Below are 23,586 nucleotides of genomic sequence, written 5' to 3'. Positions count from 1 at the left end.
CCAGACAGCAAATGTGAAAAAATCGGGATGGGGGTGGGGGGCAATAGGAGCCTATATAAGAAAAAGACCCAAAAATCAGACTGTTCCTATAAAATCGGGACATCTGGTCACTCTAGTTACTCCCATGCCTGAGTCTATGTGCCTTCAGTTTCACGTTGTTCAAACCAGGGGTCGGCACCTTGACAAAATTACCATACTTAGAGACGGACATTGGGGGGGGGGGGGGAGGGTTATGTTATTCAGCGTTTCTTGAAACATTACCACGGACACATTGCTGACCCCTGGTTCAAACCCAGTAAAACAGTAGATTAAATCTAAACAAGACACACCACGCTTCCATCCAGGACACACCACACGATCCATTGTCTACAGCCAAGCTCTAAGATACAACCGCATTTGCTCCAATCCCTCGGACAGAGATAAACACCTACAAGATCTCTATCAAGCATTCTTAAAACTACAATACCCACCTGCTGAAGTGAAAAAACAGATTGACAGAGCCAGAAGAGTACCCAGAAGCCACCTACTACAGGACAGGCCCAACAAAGAAAATAACAGAACGCCACTAGCCGTCACCTTCAGCCCCCAACTAAAACCTCTCCAGCGCATCATCAAAGATCTACAACCTACCCTGAAGGACGATCCCTCACTCTCACAGATCTTGGGAGACAGACCAGTCCTCGCTTACAGACAGCCTCCCAACCTTAAGCAAATACTCACCAGCAACCGCACACCATACAACAAAAACACTAACCCAGGAACCTATCCTTGCACAAAGCCCGATGCCAGCTCTGTCCACATATCTATTCAAGTGACACCATCATAGGACCTAACCACATCAGCCACACCATCAGGGGCTCGTTCACCTGCACATCTACCAACGTGATATATGCCATCATGTGCCAGCAATGCCCCTCTGCCATGTATATTGGCCAAACCGGACAGTCTCTACGCAAAAGAATAAATGGACACAAATCTGACATCAGGAATCATAACATTCAAAAACCAGTGGGAGAACACTTCAACCTCTCTAATCACTCAGTGACAGACTTGAAGGTGTCAGTTTTGCAACAAAAAAACTTCAAAAACAGACTCCAAAGAGAGACTGCTGAACTCGAATTAATATGCAAATTAGACACAATTAACTTAGGTCTAAACAGAGACTGGGAATGGTTGGGTCATTACACTAATTGAATTCCCCCCCCCCATCTTAATTTCTCCTCACACCTTCTATGGGTCATTTCGATTATCACTTCAAAGTTTTTTCTTCTGCTGCTACTGATAGCTCATCTCAATTGATTGGCCTCTTACAATTGGTATGCGTACTTCCACCTTTTCATGTCCTCTGTATGTATAAATATCTTCTGTCTGTGTGTTTCACTCTATGCATCTGAAGAAGTGAGCTGTAGCCCACGAAAGCTTATGCTGAAATAAATTTGTTAGTCTCTAAGGTGCCACAAGTACTCCTGTTCTTTTTCCAAATAAATTTGTTAGTCTCTGAGGTGCCCCAAGGACGACTCCGTTGTTTTTGGTGATACAGACTAACATGGCTACCACTCTGAAACCTGTAAAACCACTGGGAGATCCTAGAAACCTTGGGTGAAGTGCATGTCTATGCTATTATTTATGTATTGCTACAGTGCATAGTAGCCCCAATGAGAAGTTTACTCTTAAAGGTGACCTGCAAAGGGGTAGGAGGGAAGTAGGTTTATGCCATTGTTTGCTGCTCTGGACTGGGATGTTTAAGAAGTTTTTTTTTTGGGGGGGGTGGGGGGGTCCACCTCTTTTTACAAAAAAAAAAAAAAGTCCTCCCAGCTGCTTCTTTATGTTAAAAATGTAAGTGGATGACTGAAGAACTAGACAAGATTTGATATCGCTAAACGGGGAGGGGGGTGGTAGGGGAGTAAACCTTCCACCCTTTTTGGCTGCCTTTCTCCATGATTAAGAAGCAAAAAGGAGCACACACCCGATTTAAAACAAAAAATTCTTTGTAGGTCATCTTTAATTTCATCGGTGTTAACAAACTAATCCTCTTTTTGCTAAACTGCTGCATACAAAGGGAGAATAAATAAAACCCTTTCTTGACCCTTTACGGAAAAGTAAGGAAGATGCCTGGTGCTTCCTCAAGGGACTTTCACAAGAATCTAGAAAACAATTGAGTTTGGAATCCATCCTGTCATGGTGCAATTTGCTTCTCCCAGATTGCTGCAGACTTGGCTACTTTGGAATGATGACGTACAAAGTGCTTCACCAGGGATAAGGAAACTGTGTGGGAGTTTCAGAGTAGCAGCCGTGTTAGTCTTTATCCGCAAAAAGAACAGGAGTACTTGTGGCACCTTAGAGACTAACAAATTTATTTGAGCATAAGCTTTCGTGGGCTACATCCGAAGAAGTGGGATGTAGCCCACGAAAGCTTATGCTCAAATAAATTTGTTAGTCTCTAAGGTGCCACAACTACTCCTGTTCTTTTTGTGTGGGAGTTGATCATTTTATTCTGCATCATAGCATCTTTTTAAGGATCAGAGACATTTTATTTGGGTGTGCTGGTTTTTAGTTGTTTGTGGACTTGTTTGTTTGTTTGCACACATGCCACACAGCAAACTTTAGCCTGGATCCTAAAGTGAGATTTGCGCAAGTGCGAGGATCTAATCTCCTTGCAGGGATTGGGGCCTTTATTTGCATCACATGCATTCCACATTGCAGGATGTCTGAAGGGGATCTCTGTTCAGGCTGGATGCACTTCTGGGTTGGGGAACTGTCGGTAAAGGGCTTGACTTACTTTGGAGCGCTGCAGAAAAGGTGGCAAATAATAAATGCAAGATTTATTTTTTGTCGTTAATTTGCATGAACCCACTTTAGGATTTATTTAATGTAGCATTTCTGTAAGGGTGTGTGTGTGTGTGTATATAATATACATGCATTTCTCTGAGTGTGTGTGTGTGTATATATATAATATACATGCATTTCTGTAAGGGTGTGTGTGTGTGTGTATAGCTGAGCTGGGAGGTGAAAACATTATCTACTATCTGTTCTTATCAGTTTACATGCATTTCTGTAAATGTGTGTGTGTGTGTGTGTATAATATACATGCATTTCTGTAAGGGTGTGTGTGTGTGTGTGTATATATATATATAATATACATGCATTTCTGTAAGTGTGTGTGTGTGTGTATATATATATATAATATATGCATTTCTGTAAGGGGTGTGTGTGTGTGTGTGTATATAGGGTGGATGAGTGTGGAACCTTTGCTGCATCCTACAGAGAAATCCCTTTCCAAGGTCACACAATCCCACCTTGCATGGCTGGCCACGCCTCCTCCCTCCAGATGGCCCCACCCACTTATCCTGGCTACGCCCACCCACAGGTCACATTTCCACCTCGCCTAGCCGGCTCCGCCCCTCCCCATGCCCTGCCTCTCAGGCCCCACCCTCTTCCTATCCCCGGCCCCGCCTCCTTGCGTCGTGACGCCAGACGCCTGCGCGGGGCGACGCGGCAGCGCCCCCCCTCCCTTCCCCGGCCGTGGCCCCGCCCCCCCGTGCCTGGCGTGGGGCTCCCTGTGGCTGGGTGGCTGAGCCGAGCCGAGCCGCGGCGGCCGCTGCTGAGACAAGATGGCGGCCCCGGGCGAGTACTTCAGTGTGGGGAGCCAGGTGTCGTGCCGGACCTGCCAGGAGCAGCGGCTGCAGGGCGAGGTGGTGGCCTTCGACTACCCCAGCAAGATGCTGGCGCTCAGTATCCGACCGGGGCCGGGCCGGGCCGAGCGGGGCCGGGCCGAGGAGAGCGGGGCCGGGGGAGGCCTGGAGGGGGAGAGCCGGGCTGGGGGGAAGCCGGAGCGGGCCTGAGGAGAGCGGTGCCGGGGGAGAACCGGGCCGGGGGGAAGCCGGGCCGGGCCGAGCGGGGCCGGGGAAGGCCCGGAGGGGAGAACCGGGCTGAGGAGAACCGGGCCGGGGGAGGCCCGGAGGGGAGAACCGGGCCGGGGGGAGCCGGAGCGGGGCTGCCGGGCCAGGTGCCCTGCGGCGCCCAGGGGGGCCGGGCCGGGCCGGCCGGGGTGGGGAGAGCCCGCGGCTGGGAGCGGGCCTAGATGGGGGCCGGGCGGGGAGCGAGGGAACCTGCTCAGGTGGGGTCACTGTTTGGGGGCCCCTGTGGCTCTGCTGCGGCCTGAAAGCTGCCTGGCGGAGCGGGGAGAGCAGCGTTGGGGGGCTGGTGTGTGGGGAGGGGGGTGGCTGATTTTTTGGGGTGGGGGGAGGGGCTGTGATCTACCCTGGGGATTGCATGGGGTGTGTGTGTTGTGTCTGATCTACCTGGGGCACTACAGTGGGGGGAGAGAAGAGGCTGGGGGTGGCAATGCTGGCCGGCTTTGGAGGGAAAATGGAGCTGCTGGGCGGGGGAGGTTGAGTCTGATCTTGCCTTGGGACACGTGTTTGTGTGTGTGTGGGGGGGGGGGGGGCGGGGGAGATTTAAGGGCAAGAGGTAGATGCTCTGGGTAGATTGCTTGGAGAAAGAGGGATATGTGCTTGCTTCTCTGTGTGGCCCACTGCTGGCTATATAGAGGTAGAAGCGGGGAATGGAGACACTGGCAATACATGAGCCCATCGTTCATCTCTGGACACACTTAAAAAGTTAGCCTGAAACAGGCCATGCAGGCCTCTCGCCACATGCTCAGGAAAGGCTTTGCAAGCTGCCCCAAAGGTCGGTGTGCTCAGGCGCCTCAGGTCTGTGAGAGAGAGAGAAACTCCAGAATCAAAGTCCATATCACTGCCTGTGCGAGCTCTGTCTCCAACCTCCCCACCTCTGGGTGCTGCTAGCCAATGTCAGGACAGTGTCTGAGCTGGCCTTGGGAGTGCTGTGTTGAACCCTTCAAAAGGAAGAGCAGGCAATCTGAGTAGGTTGCTTTGTGGGATGTTACAATGGTTCCTCCCTTTCTGGCTTTATGGAGGAGGCAGTGCTATCTGGGTTTGATGAGAATGTGGATTTGAACAGCAAAGGGAGGTTGAGAAGTAGGGTCAGATGCTCTAGCTTGTGGGCCAGGTTTTGATCCTTTTCCAGAGAAAAGGATGTGATCTGGACACAGTGCTCTGGGGAGTGATGTACTTTCCCCAGTTTTCTCTCTCCTAAGTTTCTCCCCTTTTTATGTGAGTTTCTGCAGGTGAGGGTTTCATATCAGCTGTAGTATTAACTTAGTCTGGTGGGAGGGAGATCTGATTGTTCTTTGCTCTTAAGCTGCAGGTGTCTCATTTATATGGATGAGGCCAGTCTCTCTCCCCTCCTAGGAGTGGAGAGGCAGTGTAGAGCCAGCCATATGTCTAATGCAGTCTCCTCACACTAATAAACCCACCATCTCTCTCTGCCTTGATATGTTCTTCTCTGCTTACTCTAGCAGACAGATGAAGGAGAGGAGGACTAACTATCCCTCTTCATCAGGAACAGATTGCGCAGGAATTAATGTCAGTTCTATAAAGGTTTTTCTGGGGGTGGTAAACTGGTGTCTAATTTACACTTTTCTGTCATTCTAGAAGTGTCAAACTACCTCAAATGCATGTAAGGTTTATGTTATTGAAAATGTGGTAATGAATGGGAAAGTCTCTTATATGAATCTTTAGAGCTTGTCACCTGATTATTATCTAGGTGAAAGCATTAATAGAGTAACTTATGTTCAGGTTGCATCAGGTGGCATCTGCAGTAAGGGAATGTTCTTGGTAGAGACTCTAGACCTAGTATGTGTCTGTTAAGGTTTGTCTACATGAGGAAGTAATTCTGGAATAAGGTAGGGCATGAAATTAAAGGGCAATAGCTATCCTGCAATAACTATCCATGCACACACTCTTATTCCAGAATGAGTGCCCACACAGAGCTGTTCTGGAGTAGCTTATTCCGCAGTGTCTTAGGCTATGACACTGGCGCTTTACAGCGCTGCAACTTTCTCGCTCAGGTGTGTGAAAAAACACCCCCCTGAGCGCAGCAAGTTACAGCGCTATAAAGCGCCAATGTAAACAGTGCCCCAGCGCTCGGAGCTAATCCCCTCGTGGAGGTGGAGTACCTGCAGCGCTGGGAGAGCTCTCGCACTCCAAAGCGCTGCCGCGGGAGCGCTCCCGCAGCAGCGCTTTGGAGTTTCAAGTGTAGCCACGGCCTTATTTTGGTCAGTTTCTCCATGTAGATAAGCAAAGGTTTATTGACTGACATCCATGCTGATCAGCAAAGCCTTGTCCCCATCACAGTCGAAACCATGACATGAACCCCTCTAAGTTTCCTTGACTAGAATGGGCAAGGTTGTATGTACCCCTGAAAAGCATGCTGTAGATCTGAAGAAGTGAGGTTCTTACCCACGAAAGCTTATGCTCCCAATACTTCTGTTAGTCTTAAAGGTGCCACAGGACCCTCTGTTGCTTTTTACAGATTCAGACTAACACGGCTACCCCTCTGATACTTAGCATCCTAGGTTGTCTACAATGTAGTTATAACAATTATTAGCAAAAGAAAAGATCCTGTCCCATGGTCAGGGAAACCATGCTAGCGGCAGCTGAGTTTAAATAGTTGTTGCTAGCACTGTTTCTGGTTTTTACTGCTGACCAATCATTTCATTGTTATAGGGTTTAGTGTGGTAGAAGAACTTATCTGCTGAAAATCTAACTCTTCTATTGACTTGTTTTCTAAACTCCATCAAATAGCCCTCCTTACCCAGTCGTCTTTTTAGACTTGTTAAGTATGTCTGCCTGGATTTGTTTTCCTTAATGCTGTTTTCCTCCAGAATGTCCCTCTTCCAGTGGAAAGCCCAACCACGCAGATATCCTGCTCGTAAACTTACAGTATGTTTCAGAAGTGGAAATAATTAATGACCGCACGGAAACCCCTCCTCCTTTAGCTTCACTCAATGTTAGCAAGGTAAGGACCCTTTATCCTTTTGTGTGCTCATGGATTTACACTTGATTTGATTGACAGGAAGAGCTGAAAATCAGTTGCATTTCTTACTGTTAAAATACCCTGCTTTGCACGATGTTTGCTTAGCTGACACTGCTTTTATGAATTTAAATCAGAATAATCATGTGCTTGGTGCTATTCTGGTTCCCCGTATACTGTGAAGCCCTTAGATGTGCATTTAAGTTTCTGTGTTAATGGGCAGTCTGGCCATCTTTATACTTAGTGATCATCATTCAGGCCTAAAGTAGAGAATGTGGAGGGTTTTTTTTTCCAAGTTAACTAGTCCATGGACAAGTGAGTTCTTCATTGTGCAGATGAAAATGTGATGGTCTGGAGTCTTGTGGCCATGCTTAATTAGCTGCATGTGTTTTGCCAAAGCATAGTATGGAGCATACCTGGCTGAATGGAGCTAGAGGAGGAATGTATTATTGTCCATTTCTTCTGCTTAATGTAGTTTACAAGGAAACTGACGAGACCAACTTCTTTTAAGTCTTGGGTCCAACTTGCTGTTCAGCCAGGGCATCCATGATTTTAGTGCTGATCACCAGGCTTGTCTAGGTTGCTGGACAGTAGTTGACTGTTAGTACTGTATATGTGTACACTTTTTGGTCCTGTTGACGTTGTCAAAATCCAGGGGGCTTTTGGACCTGATTTCAACATGGCCTTGTCATGGAGACTGGCTCTGTGGCTTAATCATCCTGAAGTGTGCCACAGCCTTGGCGTCTAAAGTGCTGTAGGTGCAATTTGGGACCATGGTGTTGGCCACTCTGCATCATAAGACCCCACTCTGTCAGGGTTTTACTGTGTTGTGACTGGACTCAAGCAAGGCTTATAGGCGATACGGACCTATGAGCCTAAGGCCATGTCTACATTATGGACACCACAGCGGCAGCACCGTACTAAGCCACTGTAACACCTATGGTGTAGACCTTTCCAACTATGCAGAAGAGGGTTTTCTGTTGCTGTAGGAGCACCACCTCCCTGAGCAACTGTAGCTATGTGACAGAAGCATTCTTACCCTCCACCTAGCTGCATCTATGCTGGGGGTTAGGTCTGCATAGCTACGGTGTTTGGGTGTGGATTTTTCAGATCCTGAGTGCTGTAACTACGTCTGCCTAACTTTTAAGTGTAGACCAGGCCTAATAATGGCATCTGAATATTAAATATTAAATATTAAAGGTGTGTGAAGTGGCAGTGACCGAAGGCTTCCTGCATTCAGTACCTCAGTGACTAATGTTTTACTGTTCTGTTAGCATCTCTTCTTCTAGAAAAACTGCAGCTGTGTAGATCCCTCTGCTTCCTGCTGAAGCCCCGGTATCTCAGCAGTAGAAAATGACACAGTGCTGCCCTTGCAACAAAGCAGGAAGTGAAGAGTAACTTTCCTGTGTCTTAAGTGCAGTGGAAATCTAGGTAGATGGATTACGATCACCTGAGCTGGAATTTAGCCAGGACACTAGGGCTAACACCCATAGTCTTATATAAAGTGCAGCAGGCTCTTCGGTGACCACAAGCGGTCAGGATCTCTCAGCCAAAAAATAACTTGCTTGGTAGTGCTGTCTCCTTACAGTGCTAATATAGGGTTGTGCATTCATTGCTCACAGAGCTTGCCATCCGCTGAGTCTCCCATCACTGCTACTTGCAGCACCCAGGTTTTCTTTGGCAGGTGGTGTAATCAAGAACTGATGTTATTGGCTACAAAATCACAGGTCAAAACAGCTTGTATTTGCTTCCCATATTGGAGGTGATGCTAATGGATAGAAGTGGCTACGGGCAGTTTAACACTTAAGCTGTCACCCTTCCAGCCCATGTTTGCTGTGTGCCCTTGCTTTAGTCAGTCTCCAATGGATTCCCATCCATTGGAGTTTTCCTGCTCTTGTGAGCAGGTCAGAGTTCCTATGGTGGGAAGACACAGAAGCCTTGAAAGACATGGAGTAGTCAGTTGTATCTCGGGGATCTCTGTGTAACTTGAATGTAACTTCCCCTCTAAAATAGATCATTTCTGGTTTTCGGGAGGTGCTGTCTGAGAAACGGAAAGGGAAATTATCTTGTGCAGTCAATTGAGTTGGATGTCGTGTGCTAAATGCCCTAGCCAACTGGGCTGGGAAAACAGAGCGGTGTGGGGGAAGGTGTAGCTTAGGGTTTTGCATGATCAGTGCTGGTCTTCTAATGGCACACTGGAGTGTTGAAGAAAGGCTTTAGCCAGTAACTGCATGGTAGACAAATACATCCTTCAGCTGCATTTCAGTGTCCTCTTAGTGAGGGAGGGAATGGACACCGTTTCTGGCAGGGCTGACTCAGCTTGATGGGACTTTTGGGGGTTAGCATACTTTCGAGCTAAAATCGGAGGGCAAGCGGTCAAAATGAGAGATTTGGAAGCTTCAAGGTAAATTTGGGGTTTGGCTTTATTTGATTAATTTTAAAGTGGAAGGAGGTTTCAGGGCAAGAAATGCAGTCGAGAGAAGCAATCTTAAGCAGGGTGTGGCTGCCATCTTTAAGGAAGTTTTTAGGGGCGATAAGGCAGACCTCCTGTTTGTTTAAAAAAAAAAAAAAAAAAAAAGGCACAACAAAAACCCCATCTCTGACCTAGATGGTGATGATTTCTAACAGACCTGATAGTATTTGTGATGGGTGGAGTTCGCAGTATAGCATCAAACCTGCACTATATAAGCCATCCACAGTAAGGTAACATGGTACAGTACCTAGGAACCACAGGCTTTGTCCCTAAACATAGGTGTCCTCCTTTTGTGGCATTGTCTGTGGCTTATGTGAGTTTCCTTTTGCTTATTGATGGATTATCATGTTGACAAGGTATCAAATGACCCAATTACTGTAGAGATGTAATTACACCTTGTAGCTGCATCAACTGCTGTAACTTTAAATGCTGCTAGTTAGGTGTAATAGACGTACAGGCCTTACGTGGCTATGGGGGGGGGGGGGGAAATCACTGTATGCATAACACATTTAAAAGTGTATTAACTAACAAACTTTTATTTAATTAAAAACATTTGGTTAGTTATTTTGCTGGCAGGAAGGCTCTATAGAAATTCTTCAGTGCAAGAAACCCAAATCAAATTGTACTTCCACTGGCAATTTCAAGTGTCCAGAAATCTGTCTGTATTCCCATAATTTAAAAAAAAAAAAATTGTTTTTGCCTGATTGAGACAACTGCAGCATTTCATACCTCTTGCATTTACAAAACTCCTCTTCCAAAGGATGGTGTAGGGTGTTGTGTGGATGCTTCAGGACTGGAAAATAGTGCAAACTGATAGCTGTAGTGTCAGAGGAAGGAAATCGTGCTACTAGGGGATGTAGAGAAGATCTCAACTGAGTACAGATTTCATATAGGAAGAGGGGGAATGATGTATGAAGATGGAAATAGAGAGCTGCCATTTAAAACAGCAAAGAAAGTATTCGTCTACACCAGGCCCAGGTGTGAATGGAAGAATGAGGGACAGGGGAATGGATGTTGGAGTATCAGTTGTAGGGGGAAGTCTAAGGCAGCGTGGAGAAGAAATCCTGGATACAGCACAAATGAAAGAGCTCTGCTCTGGGAAGGGGAGCTGAGATGAGCAGAGTGAGCAGGCAGGGAAAGTGGAGAAAAAACTTTAGTTAAGATGAAACTTGAAAACCAGGAGGGAACTGTGAATAGGATTGGTAAATGGATATACTGCTAGAAGGCAGGATGGAGAGAGGGTGATATGCTTATGCTTCCTGCAGTGAAAGTCTAGCTGTGGTATTTGGGATGCCCACAGGACTGGGCTGTAAAATATTATAAAAGGGAATTGCCAGGAATTAAGATGGGTAGATGATGAGGATGTTTGGTCAAGATGTGGCTGAACGAAGACAACTTTGTGGTTGCAGTGGTGGGCAAACCAGGGAGATGTTCTGGAAGGGATCTGAATTGAGGACTCTTCAATCTATGGCCTTGGGAGCAAAGAAAAGGAGTTAGAGAAAGGAGAACTGTGAAACAAAACATTATTACTCTGGGTGCGACTGTCGTCCTTTGACTAATTTAGTGTTAATTTCGCTGGTGTGTTCAAGCCAGGAGGTGGCAGTCCACTTGGGAAGCTGAAGGCTTGAGGAATGAGTTTAAGGAGCTAGATACAGGGGTCAGCAACCTTTCAGAAGTGGTGTGCTGAGTCTTCATTTATTCACTCTAATGTAAGGTTTCGCGGGCCAGTCATACATTTTAACCTTTTTAGAAGGTCTCTTTCTATAAGTCTATAACATATAACTAAACTATTGTTGTATGTAAAGTAAATAAGGTTTTTAAAATGTTTGAGAAGCTTCATTTAAAATTAAATTAAAATGCAGAGCCCCCCGGACCGGTGGCCAGGACCCGGGCAGTGTGAGTGCCACTGAAAATCAGCTCGTGTGCCGCCTTTGGCACACGTGCCATAGGTTACCTACCCCTGAGTTAGAATAACACTTGAAGGTAGCCATAAGATGGCCTGTGCATGGCCTGGATGGAGACTTACTGGAGGTAGCATTTCCACTAGAAACTAACACAGTGGTGTGAAGGGAGGCTTTAAAATAGATGGCTTTGGGGCTTTGTTGTTGTGATTCCTGTGTTCAGCCGCATACAACCAGTAAACCTCAGATGCCTCCTAGAATCCTTTTCCCTGGCTGCACCGCTCTGCAGAGCGGATGCCACAGGGACTGGCGCAGTGGCTCAGCGTGCTCCTGGGGCCGAGACGTGGCTGCAAACAGCGAAGTCCATTTCAGTGAACGGCTAGCTAGAGGTTGGCGTCTGCCTCGCCTGTTGTAACTAGACCGCTGGTTTATACTGACACCATTACTAATGTGAGCTGCTTCAGCCTGTGCAATGAGATGTCACTCTGCATCTGTATAGCTCTGACCTGGGAGTGGTCCTCTTGGGATAAGACGGCAACAGGTCTGTTTGTCTAATTAACTTAGTTGCCATTTAGTACTGGGGGGGGGGGAGGGGGGGGCAGGAGGAGTCTCGGGGGACAACGGCTGAGGAATGTGACCAGGCAGCTTGTTGGAACTCAGTGGCTTTCTTCTAGTCTTGCACGTATTCGTATCATTCATACATACGTGAATAGGGAAGGGAAGTGACTCATCCATTCATAGAATTATTGCACAAGGTGTATAGCTGAATCTGCTTAATAGGCTCATAGTAGCAAGTTCAGATGCTCTTTGGAGACTGAGGGAGCTGGAACAGCAGAGTATATTTGACAGTGAAACTGCTTTGAATGCTTGAATTGGAAACCGTGTAAACGAGGCTTTTGCAGCTGCAATTAATTTTTCTCTCGTAGCTAGCAGTGATAAGTAATAAAGCACATCCTATGAGCTCGTATGCTTGTTCTGTAAGGACCCTTCAGATTAGGAGCTTGATATGTGGGATTAATGAACACCAGTAAATGAGTTTGTTGCCCTTCGTTTCATTCTTCAGCGGGTGACTAAGTACATTGTTCTGGTCAAGCTGAGGGCTGGAGTTGTAGGTGTTTCCCCTTGATCCCTCCTTATTTGTAGGTGGACTAAAGCGCTGTTTAAGTTAGCGGGGAGGAATCCCTAAAGCATTCTTTGGATGTTGTCTACAAGTCTTAGACGTGCTTTGCTTTGATTTACCGTGTTTGTGTTCCAGGCTGGGGGGCTAGTTATGTGAAGACCGGGATATGAGCTCTCCACCAGCAGAGGCAGTCCCTCAATCAGTCTGGCAGTGCGTGTGACTGGCCACTTGGTTCTGACGCTGCGGGCTGCTGTGTAGGATGCATTGTAGCAGTCCCTCCCCGAGGAGATTTGCTCCCTACAGTGTAATTGTTGCTACCTTTCTTGCAAAGGCAGGGTCCCCGCTAAGACCTGACTGGTCTCTCCTGCATGTGCTCTTACATGCCAGGCCATTGGACAGGGAACGTTTATCCAACGTAGCCATTGTTTTGAGCTAAGTCGGCTCCCGAATGGACAAAGAGCCTGTCTGAGCATCCAGCTCTCTCAGTGCAGAGGATTCTTCTGCTAAACGCTTCGCAGTGTCTTGTCAAACACAAGAAGCCGGGAATAAACTGCTGCTTGTGTGCAATAAGAATGAACTCTTCGTTGGCTGCCCAGTCTCTCAGCTACAGAGGGGGATGTATTACAGGTCCAGCCTTCACCTGGAGCGAGGCCATGCAAGCTACCATCCTGTTTAAATGCGGCGGGTAAGCGGCTTCTAGAACCACGATCGCCAGGGGCATTCTCTCTGCTGACGATGAGGTGAACCAACCACACTTTGCTAAAGAAACCCATTAAAGCAACACTCCTCAGGCAAAAAATCTCTGCTTCCACTAGTCAGGGAAACTGTTTTCCAGCAGCCATATAGAAACGTGGTTGTTGCTTAGATGCAAGTTACGGGAAAACTAGGTTGAAATGAGTCTCTTAATCAAGCTACCAAGTGAGATTAGTTCTGAGTGATCTTTAACTAAACCACCAATCAGCAGCCAGAAGGATTGCTAATGAGCAAGAGGATTCCCCCCCCACCCTCTCTTGGTGTTACAGCTTCACAGTTCTTCAGTAAAAGGCATTAGAGGCACATGAGAAGGAATCGGAACAGTGTCCCAATGAGTCTCATTCATCTAAGCACCGAAACAAGACACAACCGGCTATTTTTTGACTAGATATTTTCTCCCTCCGTGGGTGAGAGGGGGGAAATCGATCATTTGCTAGTGTTGAGAATTGTAGCAAAGTTCCCCTGCTGTGTGGGGCTTAGGATTTTCACACTGGGAAGAGGGGGGCAGAGAATCTTGATAATGCATCTCATAGCTGTGTGAAATGTGCCATTTCTAGCTCATCCGCGGTGACTTTCCTTGGGATAGTTGGGGTGAGCCTTTGGGAAGATGGGCTGTTTTGCAAGTTGGCTTTGTATCTATGGAAGATGCTTTCTAGGGATCAGCTGGCATGAGATGCTTTCTCCTTTATGGCAAAGAAGCCGCTGCATTCTGCTGACAGTCTGTTAACTTTCCCCCTTTCATCCCTGTTCTATGCGTTGGGAATGGATCCCTCTCAGCGGGGTGTTGGCTTGCTTTATCCGCTTGTGTTGTGCTGTAGCACGGGTTCTCAACCTTTTTCTTTCAGGGCCCCCCCCACATGCTATAAAAACTCCATGGCCCACCTGTGCCACAACTAGTTTTTGGCATATAAAAGCCAGGACTGGCATTAGGGGTAGCAAACAGGGCAATTGCCTGGGGCCCCATGCCACAGGGGCCCGCGCAGAACTAAGTTGCTCAGGCTTCAGCTTCAGGGCTCAGGACCCTGGGCATCAGCCCCATGCGATAGGGATTCAGCTTTCTGCCCTGGGCCCCAGCGAGTCTAACACTGGCCCTGCTTGGTGGACCCCCCTGAAACCTGCTAGCAGCCCCACGGGGGCCCCGGACCCCTGGTTGAGAACCACTGCTGTAGCGTGCTTTAGAGAGATCATAAGTATCCTAGTTTACTGGTTTAACTGGACCTGATAAAGGGACTCATTCAAGCCCTCGGATGAGCGGGGGTGGGTGGGGGGCCTGCTTTGTGCTCTGCAGATCTCCTCTGACTCTGATAATTGAAGTTTGACGTAGAGGGAAGGAAACTTCCTCTTGTAACAGGGTTTTTTTTCCTCATAACTGATTAAAACTGCATTGCTGTTTGTTTCTTAAAATACCCCTCATGACCACATTTTCCATAGAAACATTGAGCAGCTTTTAGGTCACACATCTAACGCTGCAGTGATCTCTTCTAGTCAGAGCTGTTGGCTTTGAGTTTTGCAGGGCTTACAGTACGCCGATGCCCTACACAGCTGGGTAGTATAGCAGTGGGTTATTGCTGATTGCAGTTGGCCATTGTAAAAGGCCTTGTAGCAAAGCAACCTCTGATTGGTTTGGGTCCCATAGGTTGACTATGGGGCTGGAGGTCAGTTTGGCTTTTTTTTTTTTTTTTTTTTAAAAGGGAATGACCCTGAGCGGAGGGAGGATAGTCCTGCTTTGTGACCAGCTCCCCACTTCTGAGCAGAGAGTGCAGGAAATGAGAGATGGAAACCATCAAGTCACAAGCATTAAGGCCTTGTCTACATGGGGAAATTGACCAGCAGAATTATTGTGGAAAAACTATTCGGCTATAACTATTCTGGTATAACTTAGCTCCTCTGGAGTAAACCCCCCTACGTGGGCACTGTATTCTGGAATAATTACTCTGCTTTGTGAGTGGCGTAACTATTCCAGAATGAAATTGCTCTTATTCTAGAATAGAGTCCACAGTGTGTGTGTGGGATTGTGTGTCCTGAAGTAGCTATGTTGGAATAGTTACTGGTCTGGTTCCCTGTGTAGACAAGCCCTCATAACCCCAATAACCCACTTGCTGTTAATACAGGTCTGTCTCTTCTTACGCTGGGGTTACGTTCCGCAGTCAGCGTCTAAAGCGAAAATCGCGTATAGTCAAAATTACATTGAGTGTAATGGCGGGCGGAATCGCCCGCACTACAGAAACAGTATTTAAATTATTTTTGTTTTTGCCGACCGTGTAAAGCTGAAATCGCGCATGTTAAATGCACCTAAGATGCGACAGACCTGTACCTGAAATGACCACGATTCTGAGATTAGGAGACAGGCAGTTCTGCTGCTGTGTATTTGACAGCACAGTATATATAATCTATTTCTCCTGCGTGTGTGCGCTTTGCACAGAAATGAGGGGCACAAAATAGGAAAACATGACTGTAAAGCCCCAAAGTTGTCAGGGGACTCCAGGGCAGAGGTGGTTACTAAAACCACCTTAAAAAGACTAGACTGACTTTTTTTTAAAACTTAAGTCGTGTGATGGTCCACGCCCCTAGGGTCAGGGCAGCGTGGCCTATCGGTCACAGTCTATAAAGCAGCCCTTCCGTGCAGATCAGCGTGGCCTAGCAGTTCGAGTCTATAGAGCCGCCCTTTGATGCAGGGCAGCGGGGCCTAACAGCCGGGGTCTATAAAGCAGCCCTTCCGTGCAGGGCAGTGTGGCCTAGCGGTTAGTCTATAAAGCCGCCCTTTGATGCAGGGCAGCGGGGCCTAACGGCCGGAGTCCATAAAGCAACCCTTTGGCGCAGGGCAGCGCTGCCTAGTGGCCAGAGTCTATAGCATTGGGGAGCCCCTTATGGGGTGTGGCAGCCCCGGTAGGGGGGCCCAGGCCCACCCGACTCCACTGGACCCTGACCCAGGGCCCTAACAGTGGCGTAACGGCTTGCCACTGACTCAGCGGGGGGTCCTACCAAAACACGCTGAGTTTCCCCGGGTGGAAGATACCACTCCGTCACCCTCCCTGGCTCACTTCCTACTAGAGTCTGTGCTGGGGTTTCCCATGAGATGTCTGGTCCTCTGTGTTTGGCTGGGCCAGTCGTCTCCAAGGGTTCCTCCAGTCGCCGGGGTGCAGATTGCACCGGGAATTGAAGCCGTCCACCTGGCCCTCCGCCGGAGCTTCCCAGGCAGGTCCTTCCCCTGTGGCTTCCAGCCCAGAATGAGCTGGGCTCCCTCCCTTTATACTACTAGAGCACTTGGAGCATGCCCAGTCTTGTCAGGGAGGCGGGACTTCTGCTGTCAATAACATGGGCTTAACCCTGTCTGGGCTAGTGCAGGGTAAGCAGATACACAGGTACATAAGGGTCTTTAAGTTCTTTGGATGAGAAGGGCAAAGGCCTGTTTGCATCCTCTCCTTTTTGCTACCATCAAACTAACTTAACCTGTGATCTAAACCATAAAGTGCAGAGATGCATTTTTAACGTGTGGGAAACATGCATAGCATGAGCATTTAAAGTACTTAACTTCCAGTGCAGTACCTGATGCAAGCGGGCATCATACACTTTTTCCCAGGAGGCTTTCTCTGTGTGATGGCAACGGCCTCTTGCTTGTCTCGCTAGTCCAAATCCAGCCCTGATCAAACAAGCTGCTACTACCTGTCTGTTCTGTGACTTGCATCAAGTGAGTTGGCAGTCTATCCCATACCTAGTTGGTAGACCTCTGTGTCACGGTTTTGGGTGGGGCTTGTTGGCCATCTCCTCTGAGAGGCCAAGCACTGAATGGGCTGGAAGACTTGCCCTTGGAGGTTCCCTGTCAGGCCTGAGAGGTACTGATGGCCGGCAGTGTCTGGGAACCTGTAACTCGGGCTTGCAAAATGATCATGAAAATGTTTTTTTTCCCCAGCACAGAAGCTACTAGACTGAGCACCGTGAGACAGGGACTCTTACATTAGCTCTGCATAGTGCCCGGCCCAATGGGACCCCGATCCTGGCTGCAGCCTCCGGGCACTATGATAATAAAACTCATCTTGCTGTTACCAGGACAACTCACAGTGAAAATAACTTGTATCTTACTCATCTGCCCCCAAAAAGCCCAGCTTGGCTCAGGGAGCGGGCAAGTGTGTATTATCTGTGTTACTGTCATGCCTGGAAGGGACAGTCCTGGACCAGGCCCCCGACGCGCCGTGCGAACACGCAACAAAAGATGGGCCTTGCCCCATAGAGGTGACAATCGAAGGTGGCCAGAGGTCTTGGTTCTTCAGAGATGCCCGTGTGGCACCGTCTCACAAACCTGGCAGTTACTTAAATGATCCAAGGTCAGGCAGCATAAAGCTTGTTTATAGCTCCCTGCCTGCAGCTGATTGGATTTACGGCTGCAGTGGCAGAGTGGATAATGCTGAGCTGTAAAACAGAATGTAAGCGATGAGACTAGGACTACATCTCCTTTGACTAGTCAGAACTATTTGTAGTGGGGCTGAATCCAGGGAGGAATGCATGGAGCTTCAGATGTGCCAGCCACATGAGAGGAGACGGTCCCTGCCCCAGAGAACTTACAATCTAAGTGAGCTTTATACTTGGAACACTCAGGAGCCCAGTGGCTATCTGAACTCTGGGCTAGAGCGTTGTTGCTTGCACTAGCATGGTCTTGAAGTCTTTCTGCTGGAGCCCTGCCGTTGCTGCATTTAATTTCCCCTGTGTTTACTTCAGTAAGGCATGTACCAGGTTTTATTTCTGTAACTGGTTGCCTTTATGCAACCAGTTTCACCGGCAGGATTCACCTCTGTCAAATGCAGGCCGGCCAGTCTTAATTTCTCTTTGCCTCTCCCTCTCTCCCACTCGGGACTCTGCTGTTTGTGGTCAAAAATCAATAACGCTCCGGGTCTTTGTTTCCCTCCCTCCAGCTTGCCAACAAAGCGCGGACGGAGAAGGAAGAGAAGATGAGCCAGGCGTATGCAATTAGTGCTGGTGTCTCTCTGGAGGGACAGCAGCTTTTCCAGACTATACATAAGACGTAAGTTGGCTGCTGGGGGGTGGCTGGGAGGTCTTTGTTGTTTCCTTCACCCTCGGGTACGTGCATGCGCCTGTGTTCTCTAGCGGGCGGGGTAACTCTTCCCGGGATGGATTCGGAGAGCCTCCCTCTCGCTGGTGGTCTCCATCTAGTCGTGTAACAGGACCTCCAGGCTCCTCTGGGCTGGCCCCACGTCCGTGGTTGCTGCCCTCTCCCTTTGCCCTGTGTGCTGTCTGGCCTTCCATGGACTCTGGTCTGCTGCTGATGGACTGGCCAAGCTGCCAACTGCTCTTCTAGGCTGCACGTCCGCTCACTATGTAGTGTAGGTGGAAATGGCCCCATGGGACTGAGAGTCTCAACCCTGCCTAGCCTTCTTAAATTACAGCTGGAGCTGTTAACGGCTTGGAGCTGTGCCATTTCAACCCTCACCCTGGCAGCCTGTGGCCTTGTGAGCGATTGGGCTGCAGTGCAAGGGGTTTGAGTCGCCGATGTGCCAGCCCCAAAGCCCAGTCTAGTGTTACAGGTACATGGGAGAGCTCCCGCGCTTCGGAACGCAATCAGATCTGCAGTTCCTCAGCGCGCGCTGAACGTGCTCCCTTCCGGGAGGGCTTTGCATCTCAACCCGGCAGAGCGACTTGTCACTGAGAGGCGATGTTGTAACTCCAAGCCCACAACAACGGCTCTGAGTGATGTACACCTCTTGCCGCTAGACGGATCTCTCATCAGGACGCCACTTCCCGTAATCCTTCCCTGGAGGTGCCGGCTGTGCCTTCAGTGATGTCCTGGCTGCTGGCCCAACCACGCCCCCAAGGCTGGTTTATTGGGGCGGGGCAGTGGCTCACTCCTGTCTGCAGTGATCTGGTTTCAGAGCTGCTACAGCCAGTGTTGGGAACTGACAGGGCCCTTTTGAAACCCACATGAGAGGAGAGGTTGGCGGTGGGAGGGGGCGACTTAGAGCTCTGGAGCTGCTGGGCAGTAGTGGATGGGGTGAGTGCACGGCAGTACACCTCTACCCTGATATAACGCGACCCGATATAACACGGGTTCCCATACAACGCAGTAAAGCTCTGAGCAGCGTGTTAAGGGTGCCGGGCCTGGGCTGAGGGGTTGGATAAGGAGCAGAGGGTCTCGGGGGCGGTCAGGGACTCCCCCCCAGGATCTAGGAGGCAGGAGCTGTGGAGGGGCAATTTTGGGGGCCCCGCAGTCCCAGAGTGGCCCGAGGGATTAGCGGGGGGCCAGGAGCAGCCCACTCTGCTTCCCCGGCCCCAGCCGTGTCGCTCGGGGGAGGGGGCTTGGGGGAACGGATCCCCCCGCACTCACCGGCAGCGGTGGAAGCGGAACAGCCTGGCCCCAGCCCGCTGCACTCCGCTTCCCGCCGCCGGTGAGTACGGGGGGCGTCCTTTTCCCCAACCTCCCCGTACTCACCGGCGGCGGGAAGCGGAGCGCCGCGGCTGGGAGGTGGTGGAGTGGCGCGGGCTGGGGCCACGTTGCTCCGCTTCCTGCCGCAGGTGAGTGCGGGACCTTTCCCCAACTCCCTCCCTCTTCCCCCCCGCCCCCATGACATGGCTGGGGCTGGGGCAAGAAAAGCGGAGCAGGCTGGGGCCACGTCGCTCCACTTCCCGCCGCAGGTGAGTGCTGGGGTCGTCCTTTCCCCAACCTCCCCGCACTCGCCGGCGGCAGGAAGTGGAGCAGCCCGTCCCCAGCCTGCTCTACTCCACCAACTTCCAGCCCCAGTGCTCCACTTCCCGCCGCAGGTGAGTACGGGGGGCATCCTTTCCCCAACCTACCCACATTCACCGGCAGCGTGAAGCAGAGCGCCGCAGCTGGGAGGTGGCGGAGTGGAGCGGGCTGGGGCCACGTTGCTCCGTTTCCCGCCGCTGCCGGTGAGTGCCTGTCAGGGGGCGGGGTGTGTGGATAGGGGTGGGAGCAGTTAGGGGACAGGGAGCAGGGGGGTTGGGTAGGGGGTGGGGTCCTGGGGGTGATTAGGGACAGGGTTCTCTGGAGGGGGCAGTCAGGGAACAAGGAACAGGGGGGGCCAAAGCAAGTTCGATATAACGCTGTCTCACCTATAATGGGGTGAGATTTTTTTTGTCTGGGTAGAGGTGTATTAGTAAAATCCTGCCCTGTTTCTGTCTCTCCCAGCATTAAAGACTGTAAATGGCAAGAGAAGAACATAGTGGTGATGGAAGACGTCGTTATCGCTCCTCCGTACCAAGTGGAAAACTGTAAAGGCAAGGAGGGAAGTGCCCTGAGTCACGTACGCAAAATAGTGAGTAGAGGGAGGGTGAATCCCCTGACGTAGGTACCTGTGGGACCCCATTATGGTCCTGTGGAAGGCCCCTTTCCCCCGCTCCGCGCTGTCTGCTCCCAACGAGGAATGGTGCATTATGGCCGACAGTAGTTGCAACTACTGTTCCCGTCAGTGCCTGCAGTGGGGTTTTGAATCAAGCAGGCAATAGTTTAAAAGGTGTCTCCTTATGGTTCACTGAAGGGGCCTGGTGTCTCCTGTACCCACTTCCTGTGGAACCCCTCACTGTGGAGCCAAGCCGCTTCCAAGGCTGGACTCTGCTCTCCGGTCCCTGTCCCGATTTTACTGCCGGAGCAGTCAGGCTGGGGAAGGAGTTAAGGGTTGATATTAAAGTTTTATCCACTGGGGAGATGTGATCTCCCTGGCACTCGTCCCCAGGCCCCATAGACCATTCTCTGGGGAAGAGTCTAAGACTTGGCCTTGCCATCCCATACTGCCTGTGCCTGAGTCTGCCTCCTTGCAGACCAACGTGTAGGACAAATGCAGCTATTGAGTTTGGCCGTCTCCATCCACCAGGCTGGAGGAGATGGAGCATGTGCCCATAATCCCCATCCCAGCTGTTGCAAATCCCACGATGCTGGTCACAACGATTGCTTCTGGTCACCAGGGACCACTTTCGCGCATGTGCCCTGCACCCTCCCCGTCTGGTGGCACCCACGAGACCCGATCACCCCTTTTTGCACGCCATGTGAAATGGTACAGTTAAAACCCAGCAATGTTGAGCCATCTTCTCCTTTTTTCTCTTCCCCTTGGCCAGGTTGAGAAACATTTTAGAGATGTGGAAAGCCAAAAGGTAATGCAAGGTTCACAAGCACAGCAAACACAGAAGGACGCCACCCTGTCATCCTGAGCCCTGCCCCCTTCCGATCACCAGGGGCACTCTTCCAAGATCCAGCAGAAGCCGACATGATTTCTTCAAAGGAGACCGGGGCGGGGGAGGGCCAGGGTTATATTTTATTTCCCGGGAGCTCTTTAACGGGGAGCTCACCACTTCCAAACTTTAGACTTTAAAACAAAAAAAGAGAATAATTTAAAAGATCATCCATTACTTGACTAACAACCTTTCTTTTTGTCCGCCATGTTTTCTCCTAGGACAGTCAGACTTTGTTAGTTTTATTTTTGACTTCCTTTCTTCTTCCGCCACCCCACACAACACCCCCCCCCTTTTATTTTTGTAAAGGGGGGGTCCACCATTCTCCCCTCCCTCCTTTGACGTAGGAGAATCTGCTCTTCCCCCAACACCCTGATAAAAATAAAAATAACAATCTGACTGTGTTAACTGAATCGGGGCCTTTCTGCCACCGGCATGGTCCCGTTTTAATTTTGTTTGCACAGGGCAAGGCTTGAATTAGTCTTATTTTTCTTATCTTTAAATATATATATGAATATATATATTAAAATGTTCTTTAAATATTTTCTGCTTCTAGCAGTTCTCTTCACCGGGATCATGGCAAAAAAAGAAAAAGCAAACAACCCTCCCCACCCCTAATCAGCCCTGGCAGAGTTGGTGGCTTTGCGTGTGACATTCGGGAGAATTCACACCCGTTGAGACTGGGGATTTGGGAGGGCAGGAGAGCCCCAGGAGGTGGTGGTGCTCCCTAAATCGTAAACCTCTTCTGACTGCTTTCTTACTGTCCTGTGCTGAAGGCCAGTTGGCCCGCTCTGGGAAGACACAGGCGCTAGGAATAACACAGGATGGTGCTGCTAACTTACTCCTCCCTGCCTCCCACGGGCCGGTACCGCACAGCCGTCTCTCGTCCGCGGTGGGCTGGCAGATCCGGCGACACGGTGGCTTTCTCTTGCGTCGCGTTGGCTCACGCCACCGAATACCGTGCGTGTTAGATCGTGTGTAGGCTTCTGTCTTTTTCAAGGTTAAAATTATCCAAATGATCTTGGATAGCAGCCCGTTTCCGCTCCAGACGTGCGTGCGCCTGGGATCCTTACAAGCTGGGACACGGTTTGTATACGTCCGAGTGCCCGTGCAGAGAGCTCTGGGGTCTGGCCCAGCAGTGCTGCACTGTGCTCCGTTTGCTAAGAGAGCACGCGGGCTTCTGTCAAACCCAACCCTTCCCCTGTCCTGTACCCGACCCAGCTGGGGTCAGTCACGCGGTGATCCACGCTGCATGGGTGACTGCAGCCATCGGCTCTGCGGCAAGCTAGATTATGGAGCCTGTGAAACTGGCTTCCTCCCAAGCTAGGCAGGGGTGCGGCTAAGCTACAGGAGTGTCTCTTATTATTATCATTTTTTTTTGCCATGATCTTCCCCCTTCCCCTTTTTTTTAAATAAATGGATCAAAATTAAATAATTCAAGCCCTGCCTTTAAAAAAAAAAAAAAAAAAAGGAAATTTTTTTAGTATTGTTTAGCAAAACAATAAAACCCAAAATTTTTTTAACCATCAAAAGTGTCTGCAGTGGTGGGTTTGTTTGCCTGCAGCCTCGTGCCCGGCAATGAGCCGGAGCAGGGGCGCGTGCAGGCTCGAGCATACAGGACCCTCCTCTGTGGGTTGGACTGCCCTGGCCTTCGATTGACTGCCTTGCCTTGCTGTTCTGTTGGAAAGGCAAGCCCCCCGCAGCAGCCTGTGGGGAGGGGACTAGGCCTCCGGAGAACGGGGTGCAGGACTTGAACAATGTCCCCAGCGTAGGTACTGATGCAGGGCCAGGTGAAGCACAGAGCAGAGACTGCTTCCAGCCGTGCCTTTGGAGCTGCGGCATGGTGCCCCTTCTGCTGTGGGAAGGGATGGGGGTGGGGGGGTGACGGCTTGGCACTGCGTTGAATGGGCACATTTGTGCAGTCTTGGGCGGGTGACAGAGATGGGCTCTGCCTCTATGTGCCCAGCGGGTAGGAGGGGGTCACATCTCCTTGATCCCCAGCGGCCACAACTTTCTTAACGAACTAACTGTAGCGCAGATGAAAAAACCAGCCCTGGAGGAGAACAGCATCAGGCCGCAGACCACGTAGAGCATGTGGGGCCCGCTGCTATTGGGAAGCAGGTGCTGTGGGTTCTGAACGGAGACCTTCCCTGAGCTCACTCCAGGCCACTGGCCAGCCATGGCTCGGTGGGAGTTTTGCCAGAACCGATCAGGTTCAACCTAGAGGTGAAGGGCTCCAGGATCCTGTTACC

General features: G+C 49.9%; 1 protein-coding gene across 1 annotated transcript; it reads left to right on the top strand.

Annotated features, from left to right (window-relative positions):
- Positions 1-3,563: 3,563 nt before the first annotated feature.
- On the top strand, positions 3,564-22,782 carry LSM12 (LSM12 homolog). Its single transcript, XM_065422442.1, has 5 exons — positions 3,564-3,732; positions 6,746-6,879; positions 18,049-18,158; positions 20,298-20,424; positions 21,221-22,782. Exons 1-5 carry the CDS (start codon positions 3,612-3,614, stop codon positions 21,311-21,313), a joined length of 585 nt encoding a protein of 194 aa, XP_065278514.1. The 5' UTR covers positions 3,564-3,611; the 3' UTR covers positions 21,314-22,782.
- The last annotated feature ends 804 nt before the right edge of the window (positions 22,783-23,586 follow it).

Source organism: Emys orbicularis, chromosome 25, assembly GCF_028017835.1.
Source record: "Emys orbicularis isolate rEmyOrb1 chromosome 25, rEmyOrb1.hap1, whole genome shotgun sequence".
NCBI lineage: Eukaryota > Metazoa > Chordata > Testudines > Emydidae > Emys > Emys orbicularis.
Note: the sequence above shows the minus strand (reverse complement) of the source record. Positions and strands in the feature narration are given on the sequence as shown.